Below are 21,965 nucleotides of genomic sequence, written 5' to 3' on the forward strand. Positions count from 1 at the left end.
GAGAGTTCACTTCTGGGAAGGGTCATTCCTATTCTTATGCCCTACTCATGCTTTTTTTTGTTGCTCACTACTTGGGTCATACACAGGGACCCAAAGAGACTTGGGTTCAGTTCCTGGTTTTCCAACAAACTTTCTTTGTGAACTTGAATGAGTCACTCATTACCTAATTTTATTTTGCACATGGTCATTGAAATCTTTGAAAAGTTATCATAAAATATTACCAAACATAAATGTCAGTGTTTTGCAGTCATGCAAATGCCTACAGAAAGTAAAGGGCCACCTCTTTTGTCTCAATTCTCTATTTATATGATTGGAGAAATACATCCTTTCATCTATGAAAAGGGTTTCTTCTATGCAAAGTGGGCATACACCATATATATGTTTATCTAATTGCATAGGGACACTACCATTTAAAACCCTTTAAATTTAATAAGTACTATTGATGTTATATAATTATCCCAATGAACATATTAATCAACCATAATAATCATAATTAAAATTGAAATATATTGTACTTCCATTTTTTTTGTTTGCTGCTGTCAGTACTGAATGCAGATTACAAGCAGAACAGTGTTGAAGAAGTATTGAACCCCCCCCCCTTGGAGAATAGACTTCAGATTCTATTCCTGATTCACAACAGCAAAAATGAAATCACCATCAGGACCGATATCAGGGCCAAATTGCTGGCAGGCACAATGAACCACTAATTGCTGGATTCATTAGTAAGACTCATAGTTTGTCCCCATGAGATGCTGAACACTTTCAGCTCCTTTAAAAACCTAGCATCTTAGAAATTAAAATTAACAACTGCTAACTAGTATTTCTGTTATACTGTAGAAACTCAGCATGGATTTGAAGTCAGATCACAAGAATGCCAAATATCTATTATGTAAAATTAGGCAGATTTTTGTATACTATTTTCCTGTTAATTCTGTAGAACATGCATGCATCTCTACACAATAGATATTCCATGCTGTTCCTGAAGCCTAAACAATTGGTTAAAATAGTTTTTGTAAAGCTGAAAGAAGACAACTGCCTTAAAAAAATACCTTTCAAATAGCCCCAGCATCACACCATTAAGATTGGCCTATTCTTTTCAGACATAAGACAAATGTCTATTTAAGAACACATCCAAATGCATTTCCATCACTCAGCCAGAACACATTCACCTCCCAGAAGCTAACATTGAAAGATATGGAAAGAGGGGGGGGAAGGGGACATTAGTCCACCTACTGGCTTCACTAAAGGCAATGAATCCAGCCCTAGCTCATTTCAAGTAGGTTCAATTGTGTCAAAGGTTACCCACAAGCTATTTCTTGATGATTTATAGCTGATGTCTACAGATCTCCTTTTATTTTAATGATAACTTTAATACAGATGTTAAAACATTCTTTGTCTTCACAGAAGTGTATGAGAGGAAAGTTGACATCTTAAAAAAATTTCCAAGAGGCTGATTCACTATTTCTGAAGAGGGCCAGCTCTGGGCAGTTTTTATATCTTATCCAGAAGAAAGAAAAGGAGGAAAAAAAGAGACCTTGTCCCCCTCCCTTTTCTCCCGTACTAAAGCTGCTATGTTTTGTGACTTATTCTGGGCATGAATCCTAGAGCACTGACTCAATGTGTATATCACTGATTAATTATGATCAAGACAAGACACTAGTGTATTTGGTAAGCATAAGATAATTTCATCGCTTCACCAGTAACAACATATATTTATATAGCGTTATCTTCTTCTGTTTGAGCCCAGAGCAATTTACAAAGTGAGTCCCAAATGATACTATCATGGGAATCCTTCAACCCAGCACTGAATTGTGATCATTTGGGGACGAAGAACAGCAGCACAGGAAAAGCAGTAGCAAGACATCCTGCATCTACTTGAAATCTTAGATGTCATGCCTGTAAAACCCTTGAGAGTTGTCCAACTTTGGGATTACTTTTGGCCTCAAAATTAGGGGGGTTGCACATGTGTGGGTGTACACGTAAGGTCAGTGTGCATAGATGCATGTTTGGCAGCCCTCACCTCTATGGGTATTTTGAGAGCACCGGCCAGTCTTCATCAGGTTTGATGAAGGAATGAAGTCCTCAGAGGTCCCATATCATTTGTGTGAAGATACAGTGGGGTGGAGAAGGGGGACGCTCCAAACTTCTCACCTCAGAAGAAGCCTCCAATGCTTATTCATGTTCTAACAGACACCAGGGAATCCCCCAAAGAGAGGTACACTGTGTCTCCAACCAGAGTCTAAGCACCGTGAGACTTCGCAAACGAAACCTGGCTTCACTACTTCTGGAACTATTGGAACATCTTGCTTGTTTTAAAATGAAGGCAGAAGGAAAGTATCTATTCAATTTGTTCTGGCCTATAGGCCTTGGAATATCTGTGCTATTTTCTCACTAGCTAATTTTGGCTAGCCAACATGTTGTGGTCGTCATCTTTTTTCACACACTAGCCCCTGTATACTTAACTTGTTTGGTACACTGGTGAATGTCCCAGGTACTACACCACCACATCTTCATGCTTATGAGCTGCAGTTCACTGGGAGGACTCACTTTGTGTACAGAAATTCATATTACTGAGGTTGTGAAATGAAGAACTGTAAATCCAGACATGAAATGTAGCGGGCAAACAGTCATGTGACACCATTTTAACTTCTGATATCACAAATGAAATGCTACTTGACATGCATTTTTCAGCCAAATGTATGTGTTGAATTTCCCTGACCCTGAATTAGGTCTGTGCCTTTTATAGAGAATACTGAAAGCACAGGCTATCCACACATTTATAATGAATAATAAGCAAACAGAAATGAATTAATTCATCCCAGTGTTTTAATTGCTGACTCTATTTTCAGTGGACATCAGAATAGGATAGATAGGAGTATCCATAAAGGGAAAAAGGATAATTTCAGAGAAGACTCTGAGTATTAGGAACAGGCACAAAGGGGTCACTCTGATCCATAAGCAAAGCAGAAACAGCAACAGAATTCAGACTGGAAGGACTCAAGATTTACTGAGACAACCAAGAGCTCAACTCAAAATATATTAACTTACAGCAGTAACCTGAAGTCTATACAGCTCTTAGCATGGCTAAAGATAAAAATAATCACTGACCTGGAATGACTGCAGCCCTGAGAGAGCTACCTTTGGAAAGAAAGAAATTCACAAGAATGTGACATGAAAAAAACACTCTCCAGAACTGTTATATATATGTGTTTTCTTTCTAATCGGACACTGAATTAAAATGACTTTAGTCATTCTGTCACTACATGCCTCCCTTTGCTGCTACACTGCTTCATAGTTTTCTCTGGAGCATTTTGGAGAGGAATAAATGTACCCCTGAAACTCAATTTTAAGAAGCTTTTTCTGCCAGTTTTCCTGTGGATATGTCACACTGAGTTGTGTTTGTCACTGTGTAACTCCTGTTGTGTTCTCTTAGCCTGAAATCACGTAACTCGATGTGGCTGATTCATGACGTGACGTGTCACTGCCTGGCATGTCAGCTGAAAGCCCGCACGAACCCATGTGTTACATCTCCGTACACACTTAGCTCTTAGAAGTGGCCCCTTATTTTAAATCCACTAGCAGGTGTTGGCACATCCACTCAAAAAAAGTTTAAGAACTAATAACTTATGAACCACTCCAAGTTATATTCTTTCTGCAACATCATGATTGGAAATTGAGAAGCTGTAAGAGACAAGGTCTTCTCCTCCATGCACTCAGCATGTCAACATACTGAACAATCTTTTATTAAAGTCTTTTTTTCTTAATATTTTTCTTTTCCAGAGATGCCAGTCATGGCATTAGGTTGTCCTTCTTTTAAAAGCAGCAGGGAAAAATGTAGCAACTGAAATAAAATAAATGAACAGAAACTAAACTAATTCATTAGTACTAAAAGTACACATTTGAATTTGCCATTTGGCATCATTAGTGAATAAAGGCACATGATTGAGATCAAAATTTTCTAACTGGTTTCATGTATTAGCTCCAGTCAAATTACATAAAAAAAAAAAAGGCTTGTTGCCTCCATTTGCCTGTCTCTAATGTTCCTTGGATGCTCTCAAATGTTTTCTCTGGACAGTACTTAAGCATTTTCACCAGGATATACTATGGTAGCAAGCATAATTTTGCTGAGAAATGGTTATGCCTTAGTAGAGCTGCCAACATGAAGTCTTCTATGATTTTGGACTGAAAACTAATGTCACTTGATTAAAATAATAACTTATAAATTCATTTTATTTGTTAGCTGCTTTCTAAGCCTTTGAGATACATTCATATCAAACTATAAGTTTCAGCCATGATAGCCTGAAGCTTTTTGTTTAAATGGGGTTCTTACATACTCACATGATTCCAGGAGCTAGGACTTCAAGGAAACTGTCCATTATAAAATCACAAGATGTAGTTATACTGCTCTGAGTAATGAGTACACTCTAAAGCGTCGATTTACACACAGTTCCTCTGAAATCCTAGCTCCTACCATTTCATTTTAGACTAAATAATTCCAAATGTATTTTGTACAACAAATGTGTTGTTCTCAGAAACTTCAGTGAAATATTTGCCAAGCACTTCATACAATTCTAGAGTTAACACTAACTTATAAGAAACTGCCTCTTTGAATTTGAAAATAAAACGGATTCCTTCACCATTCTGCTGCTCATATTGTTTCTCTTCAGCTATCTACAGCTAACTTTACAGATTAAAATGTTTTGGATTTAAAAAAAAAAAAGTTGTAGAGCTCCCTTGTTAAATGGTGATCAATCAACACTGGGTACAGGAATACTTACCACAAAATTTATTTCTTTGATGCTTAGTTTGAATTGCATTCTGCTGGAATGTGTCAAGAGGATCTAATTTCAAATCTAGTATGTAACATGGAAGCAAACCACTCCTCTGCAGACAAAGCAAGGAACTTCTGGAAGCTGCTAGACTGATCATATTAGAATTAGAGTCATTCACCTCAGAAACTTACTTTCTATGTTGAAAAGAAGTTCTTTATTTGGTAAAAGATGGCTACACTGCTGTCCAGTACACATCTCTGCCAAAGAAGCCTATGTACTTGACTTTCAATTATAAACACATACTACAAAATACCCAAACGCTTATAGCTGAAGCCGTGAAAGATTTCATTCCTTAAGTGAAGTACCTGGTTTCCTTCTAAAATGACCTGGTAGAAGCAGAGTCCTCTGCTCCATTTCAAGCTGTCTCCCAATCCATGAAGTCAGTACATGGCTGCAGTGCTATTTTTTTTTGCATATGTGATCCTGGAATAAACATATTTCTTGATTTAGAGAAGCCTAACGGCACAGATTCTAGAAAAATAATTCTCTGGAATAAAGGACTTTTGACTTCTACTTTATTTGAATTTCATATTATGAAGGGAACTAGAGATTAATGTGATACTGGTATAACTGGCTGGTTTTGTTACCTGTGTTTAACTTAGAGCTGGTATTGATCCTTCATCTTTGCAGTGCTGTGAAAGATGTCCACTGCGATACCTGACAGCCACTAGAGAAGAATGCTACATCCCAAGCTGAACTTCTCATATTTCTCCTCATGGTTGGTTCCACTTCCATAGCAGAAAGAACCTCTCCTAAGTAGTTTCCAACTGTTCCCACTGAATGAAACCGCCCAAAAGGTGAGGATGACTAACAAAAAACACTGCAACTAGAAAAATCTAACTTTTCTCTGTTACATTATGCAGCTCCAGATTTTACACTCTCCTTAAACCCTTTTACTGCTATTTTTAGGATGGCTTGACCAACTGGCAACATCAACTCAACAGCTATATTGGTAGCATTAAAAAATGCTACCAAAAAAACCGCTCAGATCTGTGACAGTTTTTTCTTGTTTGGGACTCCCCCGTCTCTTCTTGCAAAATGCTGCTCTTTCTCATTCAGGTGCTTTGTTCCAAGTGACGCTAAATGGGTAGCTCTGTCATACAGCCTCAGCAGAAGTTGATGTTTTCTAAGTAACAGAATAAGACACAGAGCTGAAACCAAATGTCAGGTTCCAACGCTCCTGAACACTGAGGGATTCTGAAACTGACCGGGGCTGAAAGTAACAGTGCATGGTGTAATACCTAGGTCTTCAGTGCTAAGCCACTGCTGCGGTTCATTTAACCAAAAACGGTAAAAACTACTACCTGCTACCTCCTACCACCGAACTTTCCCACTTGGAAGAAAGTGGATGCTTTATTTATTCATACCAGCTAAAGGAAGGCACTAGCAGCAAAGAACAGCAATGAACTAGTAAGAAGCACACATTGCATATCTGTCATTACCATTTTGCTTTACATCTCTGTTGTTCCCCCTCTGATTTCTGAAGATCTCTTTCAGAAATGCTGCAGTATTGCTTAATTTGTGCGGCTCACTTTTGTTTTGCGAGCACAGACTTCAGAGTTTTTTCCTCCCCCCTTTTCTTTTTGTTATGTTTTCTTCAGAGTTTTCTTTATAAAAAGCGCCGACTGAGTCTGACAAGGGCTGACTGACTGGCAACTCTGCTTGAGAGACAGGCTCCAACCAGAGAGACATGATGTCAGGAAACAGAGCTGTGGAGAGTTAATCTGAAAAAGCACCCTAGAAGCCCCTCTATATATTTGATTTATTTTTAGGAAAGTAGGGAGGGTCGGAAGGCAGAGAGAATGCTGTGCAAGTCCCTACTGTTACTGCTGCTGCCTTTTAGATACTGCTATTAATGCTGTTTTTATTGTTCAGAACACACTCCCTATTTTAGAAGAGCATCTTAAGAAGTTCCATTAACACACATCACTTCATTGTGCTCTGGCAAATGGTTTAAAAAGTCATTGTTTATATGCCTGGATGTTGTGTATAGAAAGGAGAGCAAAGAAGAGGAGAACAGCCTCAAAAGATTCTGTCACCAACTCTGTATTTTGCTATTTGGGATTAAAAGCACGGGCAGCAAAGGAAAAAGGCTTCCAGGTAAAGAGATAATTACCTACAAACTCTACATTAAGAATGGACACATGCTAAAGAAGTAGCACAGCACCAAGTAGCTTAACACAGATAAGGCAGATGAGGTTTCCAGCTCCCTACACATCACTGTATCCCTACTATAAACTTTTCCTTAATTATCCTGCAGCTATTTCTAACCTGTTTGATGGACTGACAAAGGGATTGAGAAATGCAAGCACTGAATAATGTTTTGAATGTAGTGATAGATAATATTCTAGCACTAACTGCTATTCTGGTGCTGAAAAGCTTAATAGATCCATTTACAAGGTAGGTTTTATTTTTAATCACTGGTGTATAAAGAATTATGTCCAGACCAGAAATTCTCAAAAATAAGAGAGCCTTGCAAATCTTGGAGATAAAACTTCTGTAAACATAGCCCCCATATTGTACCAGGAATGGTGCATCTTACATTACTTTAATGATAACTCTTGTTCTTCACTCTGAAATACCCCAGTACTCCCTTTACTGAAAGTAAGAATGCCTTAATTTCCTGCTGCTTGGATAGGCATTCAGCAGCTGCTGAGCTCTTCAACTAATAAGGAGGACAGTAATTGCTTTTAGTATACAAGACATAATGTGTGCAATGGGTTACTTTCAGACAGGTTGTTCCTCTCCTCTCTAGCATTTTGCAGATAAGAGAAAGAGTTTGGTCCCATCTAACACAAACAGTCCCACCATTCGATCACCTGCACACAGCAATGATCGGTCTTCTTATAAAGACACAGCTGTCTGCCCTATAGCTGAACTACTTCACAGTGCTGTGAAGAACTATTAGCTCATATTTCCAAAAATACTTGATTACATTAAATAAAAAGAAATGTTAGGAAGAGGAAACATTGATGTCCTTCTTCATTTGAACAGCAACCTATCTATCATCTCTAGAACTGAAGTTAAATACTTTCCTTTAACATACTCAATCATGAAAAACGATGTGATCAGAAATGGAAACTGTGAGGGTACAAGGAATTTGTATGTCTAGCCTTATTGGCTGGACTCCTGAAACAGTCATAGCTTCATGCGGCAAGCAAGCCAATGCAGCTATGTACGTAACGGAGCCTATTTTATTTTTTTCCCCAAGATCTTACCAGGATGAATTTTGACATTCTGCATTATCATATGAAAGAGAGAAATGAGAGAAAGTGAGACAGATATACTCAACTAACAGGGCTGCTTAGGGTAATCACCTAAAATGAAGTTCAAGTCAACAGTTTGTATGAAGTAGAATCAGAAATATCATCTAGACGGACGTTTTTATTACTAGGCAATTTTAGGGACATGTTCTTCTTCCCTGCTTTTAGATTTTTTCTTTTTTTTTTTTTTCATATATTTTTTTTCCTCAGTCAAGAGAGCTTTCCCACTGAAACTGGAAAGTACAGTCTCACCAGTTTTGACTGGGACAGAAAAATCTCCGAACAGCTCCCCATAATGAATAGTTTTCTTATTTTTCTTAACACAGCCTGTGGTGTGTCTGAATTAGCAGTCCCATATCCAAACATTCCTGTTTTTTATTTTGTCCCTGGTATCGGAGGTAGTTGGTAAGAAACTCAACAATGACTCAGTTGCAGTTTCATACCCAGGCTTGCCTTGTCTGGGTGAGAATGGAGTAATAAGCACACTGTAGGCCCCTTTTCTATCCTTCCTACATTATAAGCAGGATGCAAGAGGCAGCTGGTGCATGTAGCAGCAACTGTAGCATTGCCAGAAGACATTTCTCAAATTAGAACTTCCCCTGGAGAATCTCTGGCCATTTGAAGACCAGTCTGTGCTGTGGTAGAGGGGCAAGCTCCAAGTCTTTCAAAGGAGATTCTATTGCTGACTATAGGTGACATGAAAAAATTTCAAACCAGCGTTTACTTAGGTGATCAGAGGGATCAGATAATGTGAAAATAAACCATCTTTGGTTAAGGATTCATACTGATATTAGTCTGGATATTGCAGCCGAGGAGAATCTGATTGTGTATATCCAACTGCTTAGTGCTGTTTCTGGCTTGTCTGAAACACATTTCCTTTCCTTGTCACAACTCCCAGGTGCTACTGCTGAGCAAATAGTAACATCACTGCCAAAGTATTTGAAAAGAATAAAAAAAATTGATTTGGACAATCCGTGTGCTGTTGCCATTGACGGAGACACAACTGTGAGTAGGGTTAGAGCTGAGGTCATAACAAGGTTAAAAGAAATTTGCCCAGGAATTCTCTCCTGTCACATTTCACACTGAACTGCTCCTGTTTTTCAGCAGATGCTACAGACAATGCACTGTGCTCCACTAAATACTGGGAATCATTTAGCTACATTTACAAGCTACATTGAAAATTCACTCCAGAATTACTGTACTTGAAAGGTTACATGGAAAGGGGTAGGATATTACATCACACAAGCACTAGATGCTATATTTAAATGTACAACATAAAAAGCATGGAACAAAAGCAGGATTGAACAGAGCCCTGACTGTTTACAAGTGAGGGTGATATTGCTGTGCTTATTCAAGAGCATGATGACCTCACCTGATGACAATGAAGATGCCACTTATTCAGTGAGGATCCTGGTACTGCGGTAGGGGTCACTGTTCAGATAAACATATTTCTTACAACACTGTGGGCTTTTTTAACCCCTCTTGGGTGGTCTTGTACAAGCAAGAGGCTTGAAGTTAATCACAAGATTGGCTGGTTAAGTTATTCTGCCTACTTTTTATCTTCACCTGTACCCATCCTCTCCTACTTATTTGGGAGCACGTCACCACCTTGAACACCCAGCTGAGCAGCATGCAAGCATTTACAGGATCAAATGCAAAATGTGCTTCAGACAGACTTTGGAAATCCAGCACAATTTGGCAAACTTAAAAGACAGTTGCCTTTCAAATGGGTTGTGGAGGAGGCCTTGGTAAATTTGAATGGTATGATTAGCATACCGGCTGTTTTTAAAACTGCTCAAGAAGAAGCTGTGTTAAAATCCATTTCCGCAAGACGCACGCATTTTCTTTTGGACAGGCTCCACTAGCTCTGTTTCTTAAATCAATTTTTCTGGCACTGAGATTTCTTCTTGGAAGAATGTACGACACCAGCTCAGTTTCCTAACCAAAACTTGACAGAATGTGTACAGCACAGCATAATGGCATCTCTACTTTATGGTTTCCTAAAAGTTGTTATAGTACAGAAACCTAGGAAGTGAATTTGACTGTTCCAGGTCACATCTGCTGAAAGGCGAGTGAGACAACAGAAGATGCCAGGTTAGTCTGGCCAGCACAATGTTCAAACACTGGTGTGGGCCACTGATAAAAGGTTTGCCAAAATGGGAGTTGCCAAGGTCTTAGAGGAGTTTCAGGGATGTGTTGAAGTCTTACTAGATTTAAAGGATGATCCTTGGCAAACTCCCTCTGATGCTTCTCAGCATTTCTAGAGCCAGCAGTTGTTCCATCTGCTGCTGAAGCCGACTTTGAAGAATCCTTGCAAAGAGCAGCACACTAACTTTAACACTATACAAGAAGGAAAAAACATAGCTTTTCAGAAGTGACCTAGATGTTTGCCAGGAGCTTGACACACTCTCAGGTAAGGCTGTCTCTTTGTCTCTAAACACTTGAGTGTATTTCCAAAGCTGTGCCAGTGTAAACTGTGGGTTGAAAATAAAAATTCAGCAAACAGCATCTATCGAAAGCTTGTCTAAGGCATTAACCGTTCATCTGCGGTGATCTGACATGCGGTAACAGTGAGAAAGACTACCATGAACTAACTTCATGAACCAAGTTGCTGCTGGGGTTTAAAAAAAAAGGAAAAGGCTCTGAAATTCAGACAGATACGCCCTGACAACAGCTAAAAATATGTATTAATTTAAAAATATCAGCTAACAATATATTTTTGAAAATGCTGAACACAAACAAGCTCTGAAAAAGCCAAGGAGGGTCCACACAGACACAAACCGAGGTGTTTAGTTTCAACATATAAGCTTCAGTTTCTGCCACTACAAGGGATTTGCCAGCATGTTTTCCGAGCCAGGCCACTGCACTATTGTATAAGCTTTATTCTAATTACTGTAGGCTCTAAAAAAGTTCCTTTATCATTTAGTATTATAAATAATTGTGCTTCTAGGCTGGAGTTCAAAGCTCAGTATAGCATTCGCACAACGCCACAGGCGGGTCAGGTGACCTTTCTCCAATTCTCCTCTCTCTGGTGCTGAGGACAGACAAAGTGGTATGTCTGTCATACACCATTACCATTAGAACAGAATCTTGTTCTTTTATTACAACTGAACTCCGCCGGATTTCTCAGCAGGAATGCTAAGTGAAATCAATGTCTTGGATTTCCAGGCTGAGCTTGGAGGTCACAGCCACTCTATCATTTCTCAGCATTATCCTTTCTCTTTCTCTCGCTCTCTCTCTGAGCTTCCAACTGGCACACAGCAGATTGAAAACAGCATGCATCACAGGGCTCATGCTGCACAATTTTACAGCCTTTTGGAGCCCCCTTCCTTTCCTTGTGGCCCACTCTTTTTTTCTTTCCGCAATCTGCAAATAAGTTATGTTTGTGTCCTACAGGACTGCAAGCCAAAGGCACTGGAACACCTACAAATATGAAAAAGCAATAAAACGCAAGGGCTGATCTTGACAGCTGCCAGTAAGACGGTTGTGCTTGATGTTACCAGTAGATATGGCAGGCCTTGTAATTCCACAATTGCCACAAAATAAACACTGTGTCCCCTTAGATCTCACCAGACATTCTGCTTGTGCACAAAGATCCAAAATCAACATTGGGATTTTAAGTGTAGTGGATCTAGCAAGCCACTAGCCACACACAAGCCCCCCTTGTAAAACGCACAAAAATCTCTTGTTAACCATAGACATGATGTTTGGGGGAAAAAAAAAAAAGTATCATCAGGCACTGCATGGCTTTGTGATCCTAGCTCTATAGTATATAAAAGAAGAAGCCAAGCCAAGGATAAAGTTTGAGAAGCCAGAAAGTCTTTACTGAGGAGAGAATGCAGAAAACATAGACCTAAAGCTTGATTCATTAACACAACAACCACTGGTTCCACGCCATCTATTTTATCCTTTGGACATGTATCTCACTGAGTTGACAATAGTACTATTTATTCGTCTGGTTATTTTTAATCTGTGCTGCTTTACTGTTACAGTAAAAAACAAGACACCATTGTCAATTCAAGGAATCTTTTCCGACACAATAAAGGACATGGACAGCATGCTAGAGGACACTAACAAAAAGAAAGGGCACGTTTTTATCAAGCTCTTGATGTCACCCAAATGGGACTGCTTCTTCCCAGCATTCCTTAACTGAATTCTGCCTAGCTGGTTTGCAACAACTAAGAAGTGCCATTCAATTTTGACTGGTTACTTTTGCTTGGCTGTGGCTTATGCTGAGCATATCTTCTTCCACTGGACATACTGTGCCCTTTTCTAGCTCTAACTGGTCATGCACTGGCAGCGTTACACAGATTTGACTGCAAGCTGCTACCTTGACCTCTTCAATGAGTGCAGACCTGATTGCCCAGCTACGGCCAAGACTACTCATCAGACCCCTTCCATTTATGAACAGATCCCAGCGTGGTTTACAACACAACACAACACAACACACATTGCTTTGGAGACTAGTTCCTCCATAAACTCCCAGTGGGCCCCAGGATGCCTCACTGCTTTCCAGATTGCTAATCTGACCATGGTTTAGTGCCCTGAAAGGAAATGACAGTTGTGTGCTGGCATGGGAGGGCTGTCACCTCCACCCGCTACCCTTTACTGAAGATGGAGGAAACAACAGTGTCATAGCTAGGGCACTGCAAAGGAACCCACTAAGAATACTCTCATTTCACAGAGGTCACAGAGGTATCATGAAAACAAAGCTGCCTGCAACTGAGAGGCACACAGACAACAAAAAAAAACATACATGCAAGTATCAACATTGTCAGGAATGCTGTGTCGCCAGGCCTGGTACAGTACCTTGCTTTTGGGTGGAGGGCTGTTTGTGCTCTTGTCTGTGTGGATGCTGGTAGGCGATACAGCAGCACCAAGGTTACCCTGGGGTATGCCAGGTATCTTGCCTCCCGGAGACACTTGCATTGCAGCAAGTTGGGCAGCATACAACTGCTGTAAAAATAAACGAAGAAAACACACACGAGGAAAAGAGACAAAGAAGAGAAGGAGGAGGGAAAAAAAAAAAAAAAGAAACCATCAATAAATAACTCTCCAAAAACTTCTCCTACTGTAGATCATACATTGTCTTTCTGATCGATATTTTTTATTTAGCACACTGGCATATTTCAAGACAAGAATTGTCATCTCAACTTTTGTGATTCATTCCTCAGGGGACAAACGACAGACGTCACCATGAGAAATGTCCTGGCTTCCATGTGTGTCCAGGGATTCAAAACAAGTAACAAAAGATAATCTTCATGTCTTGCCCGAGCTACTGGGCAATCTTTCCTTTCCTGAGAGGCCTCAGCTATTACAGCATCTCCAACAATAATATGCATTGAGCACTTGGAAATTCACATAATGTTTGATATCAGTCTCTGTGCTGCCATTTTACATTTCCTCATCTTGCTTGTCTTGTCTTTGTCTTGTTCGCACAGGCTGTAAGGTGTTTGGGGCAGGGAACATCAAAACTTTCCTTAGCACTTATGGTGAGAGTCCACTCGCAGTTGGGTCCTGGAGCACCAGTACAGCCAATACAAATATATAATTTTTGGTGGGGATGTGCTATCCATTAACAACTAGAAGTTCCAGTCAAGACTAAGATTTCTTTTTGTGATAGAAAACAGATACACAGTGGGAATGTTTTTTCCCTTCAAAACCAAACCAGCAAGGAACCTTAAACACGTATTTGATTATTAGCATGTGAATACTTATAATTAGTCATCTCTTTAAAGTTAAGCACTATAGTAAGTTTAGTGGATAGTGGTCAGAAGGAGAGAGAAAACAGGCAAACTGTCAGTGCCTGGAAGCTGCACTGACCTCTGAATAAAAAGTGGAGAAAATAAATATGGTGGGCAGCAATTGTTGTTGCTCTGTGAATAGCGAGGAATTCAAATGAAGCCAAATAGAAGTCAGATGCCTGGGAGAGCAGGTAATGTAATAACAAAGACTTTCATTCCTCGGTCACAGCCTCAGTTTCAAAGACTCATGCTATGTATTATTAGTACTGTGCAGTACATGTGTAATGTGTAACACTGCACAATGGTGCTCTGTGCCTGCAGGTGCCAACAGAGTGTCTAAGATGCAACATGACAAGGGATAACATGTAGAAACATGAAAGTTGATGTGAAAAAACACGGGACCTTCAATATGACTAGTCTAAGACAGTCTTGTTAGTGTTACTTAGTTGTTTTGCTGTTGTTTTTTAATTAATTATATATGCTGATAAAAAAACAAAGGTCAGACTGGAGGGCACTATGGTATGCTAACCAAACCCAGCAAACTTGAAGGAGTAAAATGAGGATTCAGTATAATCTAACTTACAGTGAATATTCCACATATTACTGTGCAGAAGGTAGAGAAACACTGCTACTGAGAGTTGATAGTATATAAAGCCTTGTAGCAAAGACTTAACTTGATCCAATGAAGATTTACCGTTCTGAGTGTGGGACAACTCAGGGGTGAAGAAATGAGTAAGGGTGTGCATCATCCCAACCCTGGACATTGTCCCATGGTTTCCTGTACAAACTCTTCCCTTCACTGGTAAACAATCCTAGCCCTTTCACATAATTAAAAGCATCCAATTTCTGCTGCTGTAATCAGCAGTGTAAGCAGTGTAATCAGGCGCCAGGTCCTTACTTCTTTTTCATTCTTTCTATTCTTTTCAGAATTCCTATTCTTTTCAGTTTTGAATCCTTTTAATTTCTCTTTTTCTACTTTGATCGCTGCTTGTTCCTTATTCTTCTGTACTTCTTAATCACCATTTATCCATCCCTTTCTGTTTAGTCTTACTCTCCTTCCCTATCATCCATTCATCTGTTCTCTCTCTGCCTCTTCCTCAGATTTATTTATTCATTTATTCCATGTGTTACCCCCAGCCTGTCAGAGCCAAATAGATGCAAATCAACTACAGATAAAAGTCATCAAAAACAATCCAGTCACAAATCAGTCACAGATTCAAATGTATGTATTTATCTGCTGAAGTTCATATCCATTCATTCTTTCAAAAGAAGACTAAATCCATCAGGGAGAAAAGAACAAGGGTTTGTGTGAACCAGAGAAGATCTGCAGCAGGCAGTTCAAGGAAAACCAAGCCAGCATTATGTATGAATTAATATATAAGAAGGGCAACAGTTGTTTAAAAAATAGGATACATGGCTAGGGAACAGCACAACATAATTGGACTCTGGTCATGATAGAGTGGATCAAGTTTTGCCTTTCTTTTGCTCCCTATTCAAGAACCAACAAAACAAATTGAGGCAACTAGAGAAAAAAAGACGAAAGCAGAAAAGCCATTGAGCAGGAAAGGTTCGAGCTTGCTGAGAATCTACAGATTAGGTATCAGACAACTGAAGTAAAGGTAAAAAACAACAGAAGTCAGTTTGGATGCTTAGTAGTCCTGAACCAACTGGAGATCACTGACAGGCCCATATAGGGACTGGCTTGTAAATGACAGAGACTCCCAGAAATGTCTGTAAGCCTTTGCAGAAGAATTTTCAAACAGAATCCCTACCTTGAAAAGCAAGGGAAATCTCTACCTCAAACAGCTCTGAGCCTTCAGTTTAGGTCCAAAGAATGAATCACAAGCACTAATTATGCAAAATACATTCACAACATGGTGTCCAAGAATCATTACCATCTAACATGCATCCAGTGGCCACTGAGAAATGTGCTGGAAGGAATCATTCCTCCTTACAATATTATCGTCAACCAACTTTTTGACAACATATGCAAACAAGACGATGACTCAATAAGCATGGGGAAATAATTTTCCCATGCAACAGCCCAGGAGAAAGCCATATCTTAGGTGGTATGTGGAATATATGGATTTTCAAATCATGCCATTTTCTCAGTTCAGGGAATATACCTCAAGACAGATTTCTTACAAGAGAGTTGAATGGAGTAATCTGGAAAGAGAGGTGGAAGAAAACCTATAAAGACTTCACTCTTGATTTGTACAAACTTAGTCCTCCTGCTATCAGGTTCAACATCTCACGTCTATTTAACTGATTTGGCAAATTTAAAGCAAACATTAAATGAAATCTTATAAGAGGTCCCTTGTGAGAATGCCCTCTTAAAAAGTCCCTTCCTACAACACAAATCAGGTATTCTACTGAAAAGCAACATCAGGCCCAGCTCGAACATGAAAAACATTTATCTCATGGAATTGCAAAGGTCCTATTTCAACTTAACCAACAGAATTGCTTCTATATTCTCCACCATTAAAAAAAATGGACAGAAACATACAACATGCAGTGCGTTTCTTAGACTGTCAATATTTTTGAGCTTTGACACTATTGAGCTTATCTGTTCATATTTAGCTGTTTTAGGACATGATGACCTTTAGCTTATACCCAAGGAAAGGGCAACAGTGTGACCAAGTGCTGTGAATCAAGATGGCTAAATGACAACAATCTATGCATTCATTTCACAGACAAAACAAACTCAAACAAAAGAACATTTCTACCTCTGCTTCACTGGCAGAATTTCAACAGAGTGTAGGAATCAGTCTCTCTTGAAATGCCTAACCATCATCTAAAACGTAACCTTATACTTTTCACAGTAATGAAACCAAGATCACAAAAAGTGAAATGAAAATGAAGTTATTGCATATCACTGCTTTAATACACTATTATTGAGCCTCTTAGTATGTACACCAGACACAGACTCCTCAAGCCACTTATACAAGCTACAGCCAACCTAAAGACCCATTCTGAAATGCTAGTACTCAAGGTCGTCATTTTCCTGCACTACAATTCGTACAATCAATCTATAGGCTCTGTCTGGACTCATTTAATGTGACTAAGGCATTTAGTTGAAGTCAGTGTTGGCTGAAACCAGTGAAGCACTACTACCAGACAAGTTTATTTTTACTATACATAACAAATAAAATAAGGATAATATTCTGCTTTTAATAAGATAGGTAATATGTCTTCAAGAAGGCAGAACTAGGCTTCTGAAAAAACAATTAAAAAATAACATCTATTGTTTGTTTATAACTAAATAACTATGTTTCAGCTCTCCTGCCCATGTGCGATATTGCATGCCTTGTTAATGTTTTCTCATTAACCTCTTACGAAAATCTGTATGGAAGCAAAATCATCAGAACAAAAGCACAATACGATACACTTTAAAATGAGCAAGAGGTAAAGTTATTTTTAGAATATTGCCCCTCTGTTCTTAAGCTATTAAACAAAAATCCCCACTTCTTCCTAGGTCACTACCAAAACCATTTATAATTCTTCCAATATATTAAACAGAAATATTCAGCTGAACTCTCCAAATGGACTAGCTCTAACAGCTCTTGGCCTGATGACTCTGCAGTACATCAGTAGTAAAGCCTTAAGGTTAGACCAGCTTTGAAAACCTTCCCCTTGGGCATTGTTGTTACATGTTAACAATGCTCATTACTGCTTTGAGGGTATACTAAAAATGAATTCTTGTCCTGTTAATACAGAAAATGAGAATGAGATTTAATAGCAATTTTAAAAAGGATTGAACAAAGTGTTAGCAATTACATAGGCAGAGATAATTGATTCAAGCACCTATAGACATTTGTTTTACTGTATTATCTCTTATTAAAATATTTTTATTAGTGAACACTAGAGATTAAGAGCTGTTCTTAAAAAAACAAACAAACAAAAAAAACGGGGAGAGAGAGAGAGAGACAGAGAGAGAGAGGCTGTACTGGAAACTGAATCAGTTACTGCATGAGTTTGTTTCTGATACATACTAATTCTTTAGTGGAGTTACCACAGTAATGAATTTCCAAAACACTGTGCTTAAATGTTTGAGCTGTTGACTGATTCAGCACTTCAATTTCTGTGTCATTCTGAGACCCATCATTAAAAATACACACATGAATGGCCCTGTCCTGTCTTCACAGCCTTGATAGCCTTGATTTTTGCATAATCTAGGGGAAAAAATGGTATAAATTGAGATCTCTCATTCAGAATACAAATTTAATTTTCTTTACCTCAAATTTAATGCTTATATAAGGCATGCAAAGTGTTTGATTATGGCAGAAAGAATTAATTTTGGATCTGTTCAGTTTTGTGTTTTTGTTTTTTTTTTTTTTTTTAATTTAAAGAGTTAATAAAAAATTAGAAAAAATAATTCACTTAAAACGAACATTTGACCCGTCCTACTGTAAGACGGGTTTTTAAAAGTAGTGGCAACGTAGGAAAATAGATAACTACAGAAATTAGAATTAAAGATGCTGTCATCGGTGATCGGTAGCAATTCTTTATGGATATGCAAAAAAAAAGGTTCTTCATCTCTCTCTTCATTATCTATTTAAAAGGTACACATGCCAAGTGTTCATCTTTTCTGTGTCTGAGTTTCCCTGAAAGATTCCCAGTCTAACACGTCAAAGGGACACACTAATTTGTACATTCAAAACTTCAGCAAAGACTTTTAAGTGCCATTTGTTTGCACCACCTGGGAGAATTTCAGAAAAGAAAGATAATACATGAACACAAATTTAAAAGTTCCCTTAAAACCTAGCACAAAGAACCCACTGGAAACTAAATTTTACTCAGTTCATTGCTTGAGTTTGCTAGCTTTCACATTGTGTTATTTTCACATAATGTCAATATAGCTTCAGATCCTGAGATGCACCTATTTTATTTATTTTAATTTTGTTCTTTAGAATTATGAATAGAGTTGGATAATTATTACTGTTCTACCTACTGTATATCTTTATCACCCTGATTTTCCCCCCAGAATTGCCCTGGCTGTCAGCGCTGAGGTGTGCGTAAGTCCAATGAGACTCCTTCTGGCAGAGGACCTCACTTGAACTAGTGTTTCCTTTATTCACCGAGTGAAAAATAGCAAGCTGGATGAATTTTCCCCAAAATTGTGGACCACACAGGGACTAGAGTGGATGTACTAAATGTTGAAAAGCTAAACTGTTCTTTTGCGTGGCCACAGTAACCAGCTTTTCCTTTGAAAACTCCCATCCTAGCTTTGCTCAGCATTGAGTCTAGCGGAAGAAGAGATGTAAATAAGCCATGAATCAAGAAAGAACAACAAATACTTAAAAGTTAAGACTGGTCAAATTAATAGATAAGTAATATGCTCCTTTTAAGCAGAGGGTGTCGGTAACACTTGGAGGAACTGCCTAAAGAAATGGTGGATTCTGTCTCTTGATATTTTAGTCAAGATCAGAAGTGTTTCTGGAAGATGAACTTTAAACAAAGAATTGATTATGCCCAATAATATTCCACATCTTGTTTGGTCAGACTAGACAATCTAATAGTCTCTCTAGCCTTAGAAAATATGAGACTTCCTTAGAAAGAAACGTTAAGAAAAACAAGTTCTCATTAGAAAAACTGTAAAGCATTCACAAACAGAACAAGGCTTCATTTATACGCTTCTTGCATGCAAGTTACAAACACAGTCTTGTAACCACCATCTCTCTCATATTAGAAAAACACTACCTTTAGAATCAGTAACCACAATTCTCCATAAAATATGATTCTGGTAGCTGATCTCCCTGGTTCCAGCCCCACAGCCCTTATTCCCTAGAATAATCTCACTGTAGTCAACAGCACCATTCTGCCTATGCCAGGCTGAATGCACTAGTTCTTTTCTTATTTGGAACTTCCACGGTATGACCAACTGGGGATCCTTGGCATCCAGAAACAAGGCTGGAGTCCAGGTCACTGAAAAACTGAATGACTTCTAAGTCTGTATCTGGACTAATAAAGGCTTCTATCATCAATGCAGTACATTCAAAATAATGATTGCTTTGCTTAGAAAACAGTGGATAAAGTAAGAAATGTGCTGCCAATTTGTGGTAGCTCTGAGTTTTGTTAGAAACTAATTTTGATGGGTAGGAAATCATTTTAGGTAAAGTGCAGCTAGCTATTTGTTATTTATATTAGCTTTTATGGGAAAGACAATCAATAACCATGGTACAGCACTCTAAAAATTCTAATAAATTCAGTGTTCCCTCAAAAGCATTCTTTAATTCTATCAGTGGATAATGCTATTCAAATGTTAGCAAGGTGAGAATCAGCACCTGTGATATAACTGACCATTCCTGGTCACACAGGAAGTCTGTAGGAAACTCTTGATTAGAGCCTAGACCTCATGTCTCCTTTGTCCTCTGCCTTAGCAAGGAGACAATCCTTCTACAGGATGCAAATGTAGGAACTTATCAATAGACACTTCGTACCAGAGGCTAATAAGATCTGTTAGTTTCTGTGATAAAAAATCATTGTGTGTTTAAGATTGCCTGCTCATTACAAATGAAGAGTTTTTAACTGGAAAACTGCCCAAGTGGCCTACATTTCCATATATACCATGTTCACACCATATGACAGTAATTGAAATAGAGTGACTATATGGAATGCATATTGGAGAGGAAACTTGATAATGTCTTCTGGAAAAAGCTTGTTGGATGAAATGTTACAGATGAATGGTGTCCCCTTCAATGGAAGCAATTAATATTGTACATACAAAAAAAAAGTCAACAATTTATTCCTAGTGTTAATTTGCTGTGCAGCAACAGAATATAATGTCATTCTTGCTGCCAGTACTATTACTTATTCTTATGCCAACAGAGCTTCTTCTATTTGAAAAAAGGTAAAAATTTATTTTCTTTGAAGTACGGACATACCTTTGACACCGTACCTAGTAAGGAGAACATAGTCAGATAGGCAGTGGTAATGCAGAAGACCAACAAACAACAGGGTTGTGTAACTTAAGAAGAATAGGCATTTGTTTTGTAAACTGCTGTCCCTTTATCACAAATTGACTATCCTGTAATGAAGATGAAGTGTTTGTATGAGGGTTCCACATGGAAACTTCTATACCAGTATGGCTTTTCCAATTTAGAAGCTTGAAAACAGCAAAGTGGCACAGACATTATATATTTGTAGGAGAAAACTCACTGCTGCCTATTTGTTTACCAAAAGTATGTTTCCTGAGAGCTTATTTTTCGATTTATCCAAATTTTTGGCAACTAGCTCTGAGCACCTGACTTCAGTAAGTGTATTTTCCCATTTGAGAGAGCAAAATTCTGTGAGTGGCCATTTGACAAAATACTTATTTCATATTACATTGCTTCACTTAACTGATATTGTATATAATCATTCATTGTTATCCATTAAGTGACTAGAGTAGTTAATAAGCAAACACTGCCAGCAGAATTACTGTAAATAAGGTTCTATATATTTCAGATTACCGAGCTATAATTAAGGCATTTCACTATTTTATACACATCTCCTTAAGTGACTCTTTCTCCAATTTTATTTATAGATTTTCTGTTTGCATTTTAAGTTGCTGTATTCAACAGGGAATTAAGTCAGGAAAACTCCATGCCTGCTTTACGTCTCATACTGAATTAATTACTTCAAATCTGAAAACTGTTTCTCCTGAAGTTAAGAGCAGAGCTCATGGTAGAAACATTAAGGTCAACTACATTTCTTATTTTGAGAACATGAATTTGCTCACTTGAATGTTGATATCTTATATCTTGATGATTATAAGATCCCTCCATGAACTGGCTCTCCTTTCCTTCAGGAATAAAGTAGAGAAATAGGTATTTTGCAGTACATGTAGAGCACAGCAAGCAGCCTGCTCTAGAAACTCTTGTGAGAAGCTGTCATAAAGAGTCTAAAATTCTGAAGTACCCCCTGAGAGGTAGCAGAAAGGTGATAACCACCTCCCAATAGCACCAGAGTCATACTACCAAAGTACAGTTTGGGTGAGGAGACAATAATAAATAAAACAACAGAAATAAATTGAAAAAAATCATCTGGATATTTTTGCCAGTGCACTTCCTAAAGGTCTTCTATAGATATATTCATTTGTTAATGACAATATCAAATAGTAAGATAAGAAAAGTGTTCCTTCTAGT

General features: G+C 38.4%; 1 protein-coding gene across 16 annotated transcripts in view; it reads right to left on the reverse strand.

Moving 5' to 3' along the window:
* Positions 1 to 21,965, reverse strand: part of SOX5 (SRY-box transcription factor 5) — a 297,930-nt gene that overhangs the window by 47,574 nt on the left and 228,391 nt on the right. For 15 of the 16 annotated variants that reach the window (XM_080561930.1, XM_080561931.1, XM_080561932.1 and 12 more), the window contains one exon: positions 12,905 to 13,051. The exons of the other annotated variant lie outside the window; for it this stretch is intronic. In XM_080561930.1, the coding sequence (XP_080418056.1) occupies positions 12,905 to 13,051 (147 nt within the window). The remainder of the gene's footprint in view (positions 1 to 12,904; positions 13,052 to 21,965) is intronic. 16 annotated transcript variants of the gene reach the window in all.

This window comes from Anser brachyrhynchus (genome assembly GCF_964034855.1).
Source record: "Anser brachyrhynchus genome assembly, chromosome: 1".
NCBI classification, from domain to species: Eukaryota; Metazoa; Chordata; class Aves; order Anseriformes; family Anatidae; genus Anser; species Anser brachyrhynchus.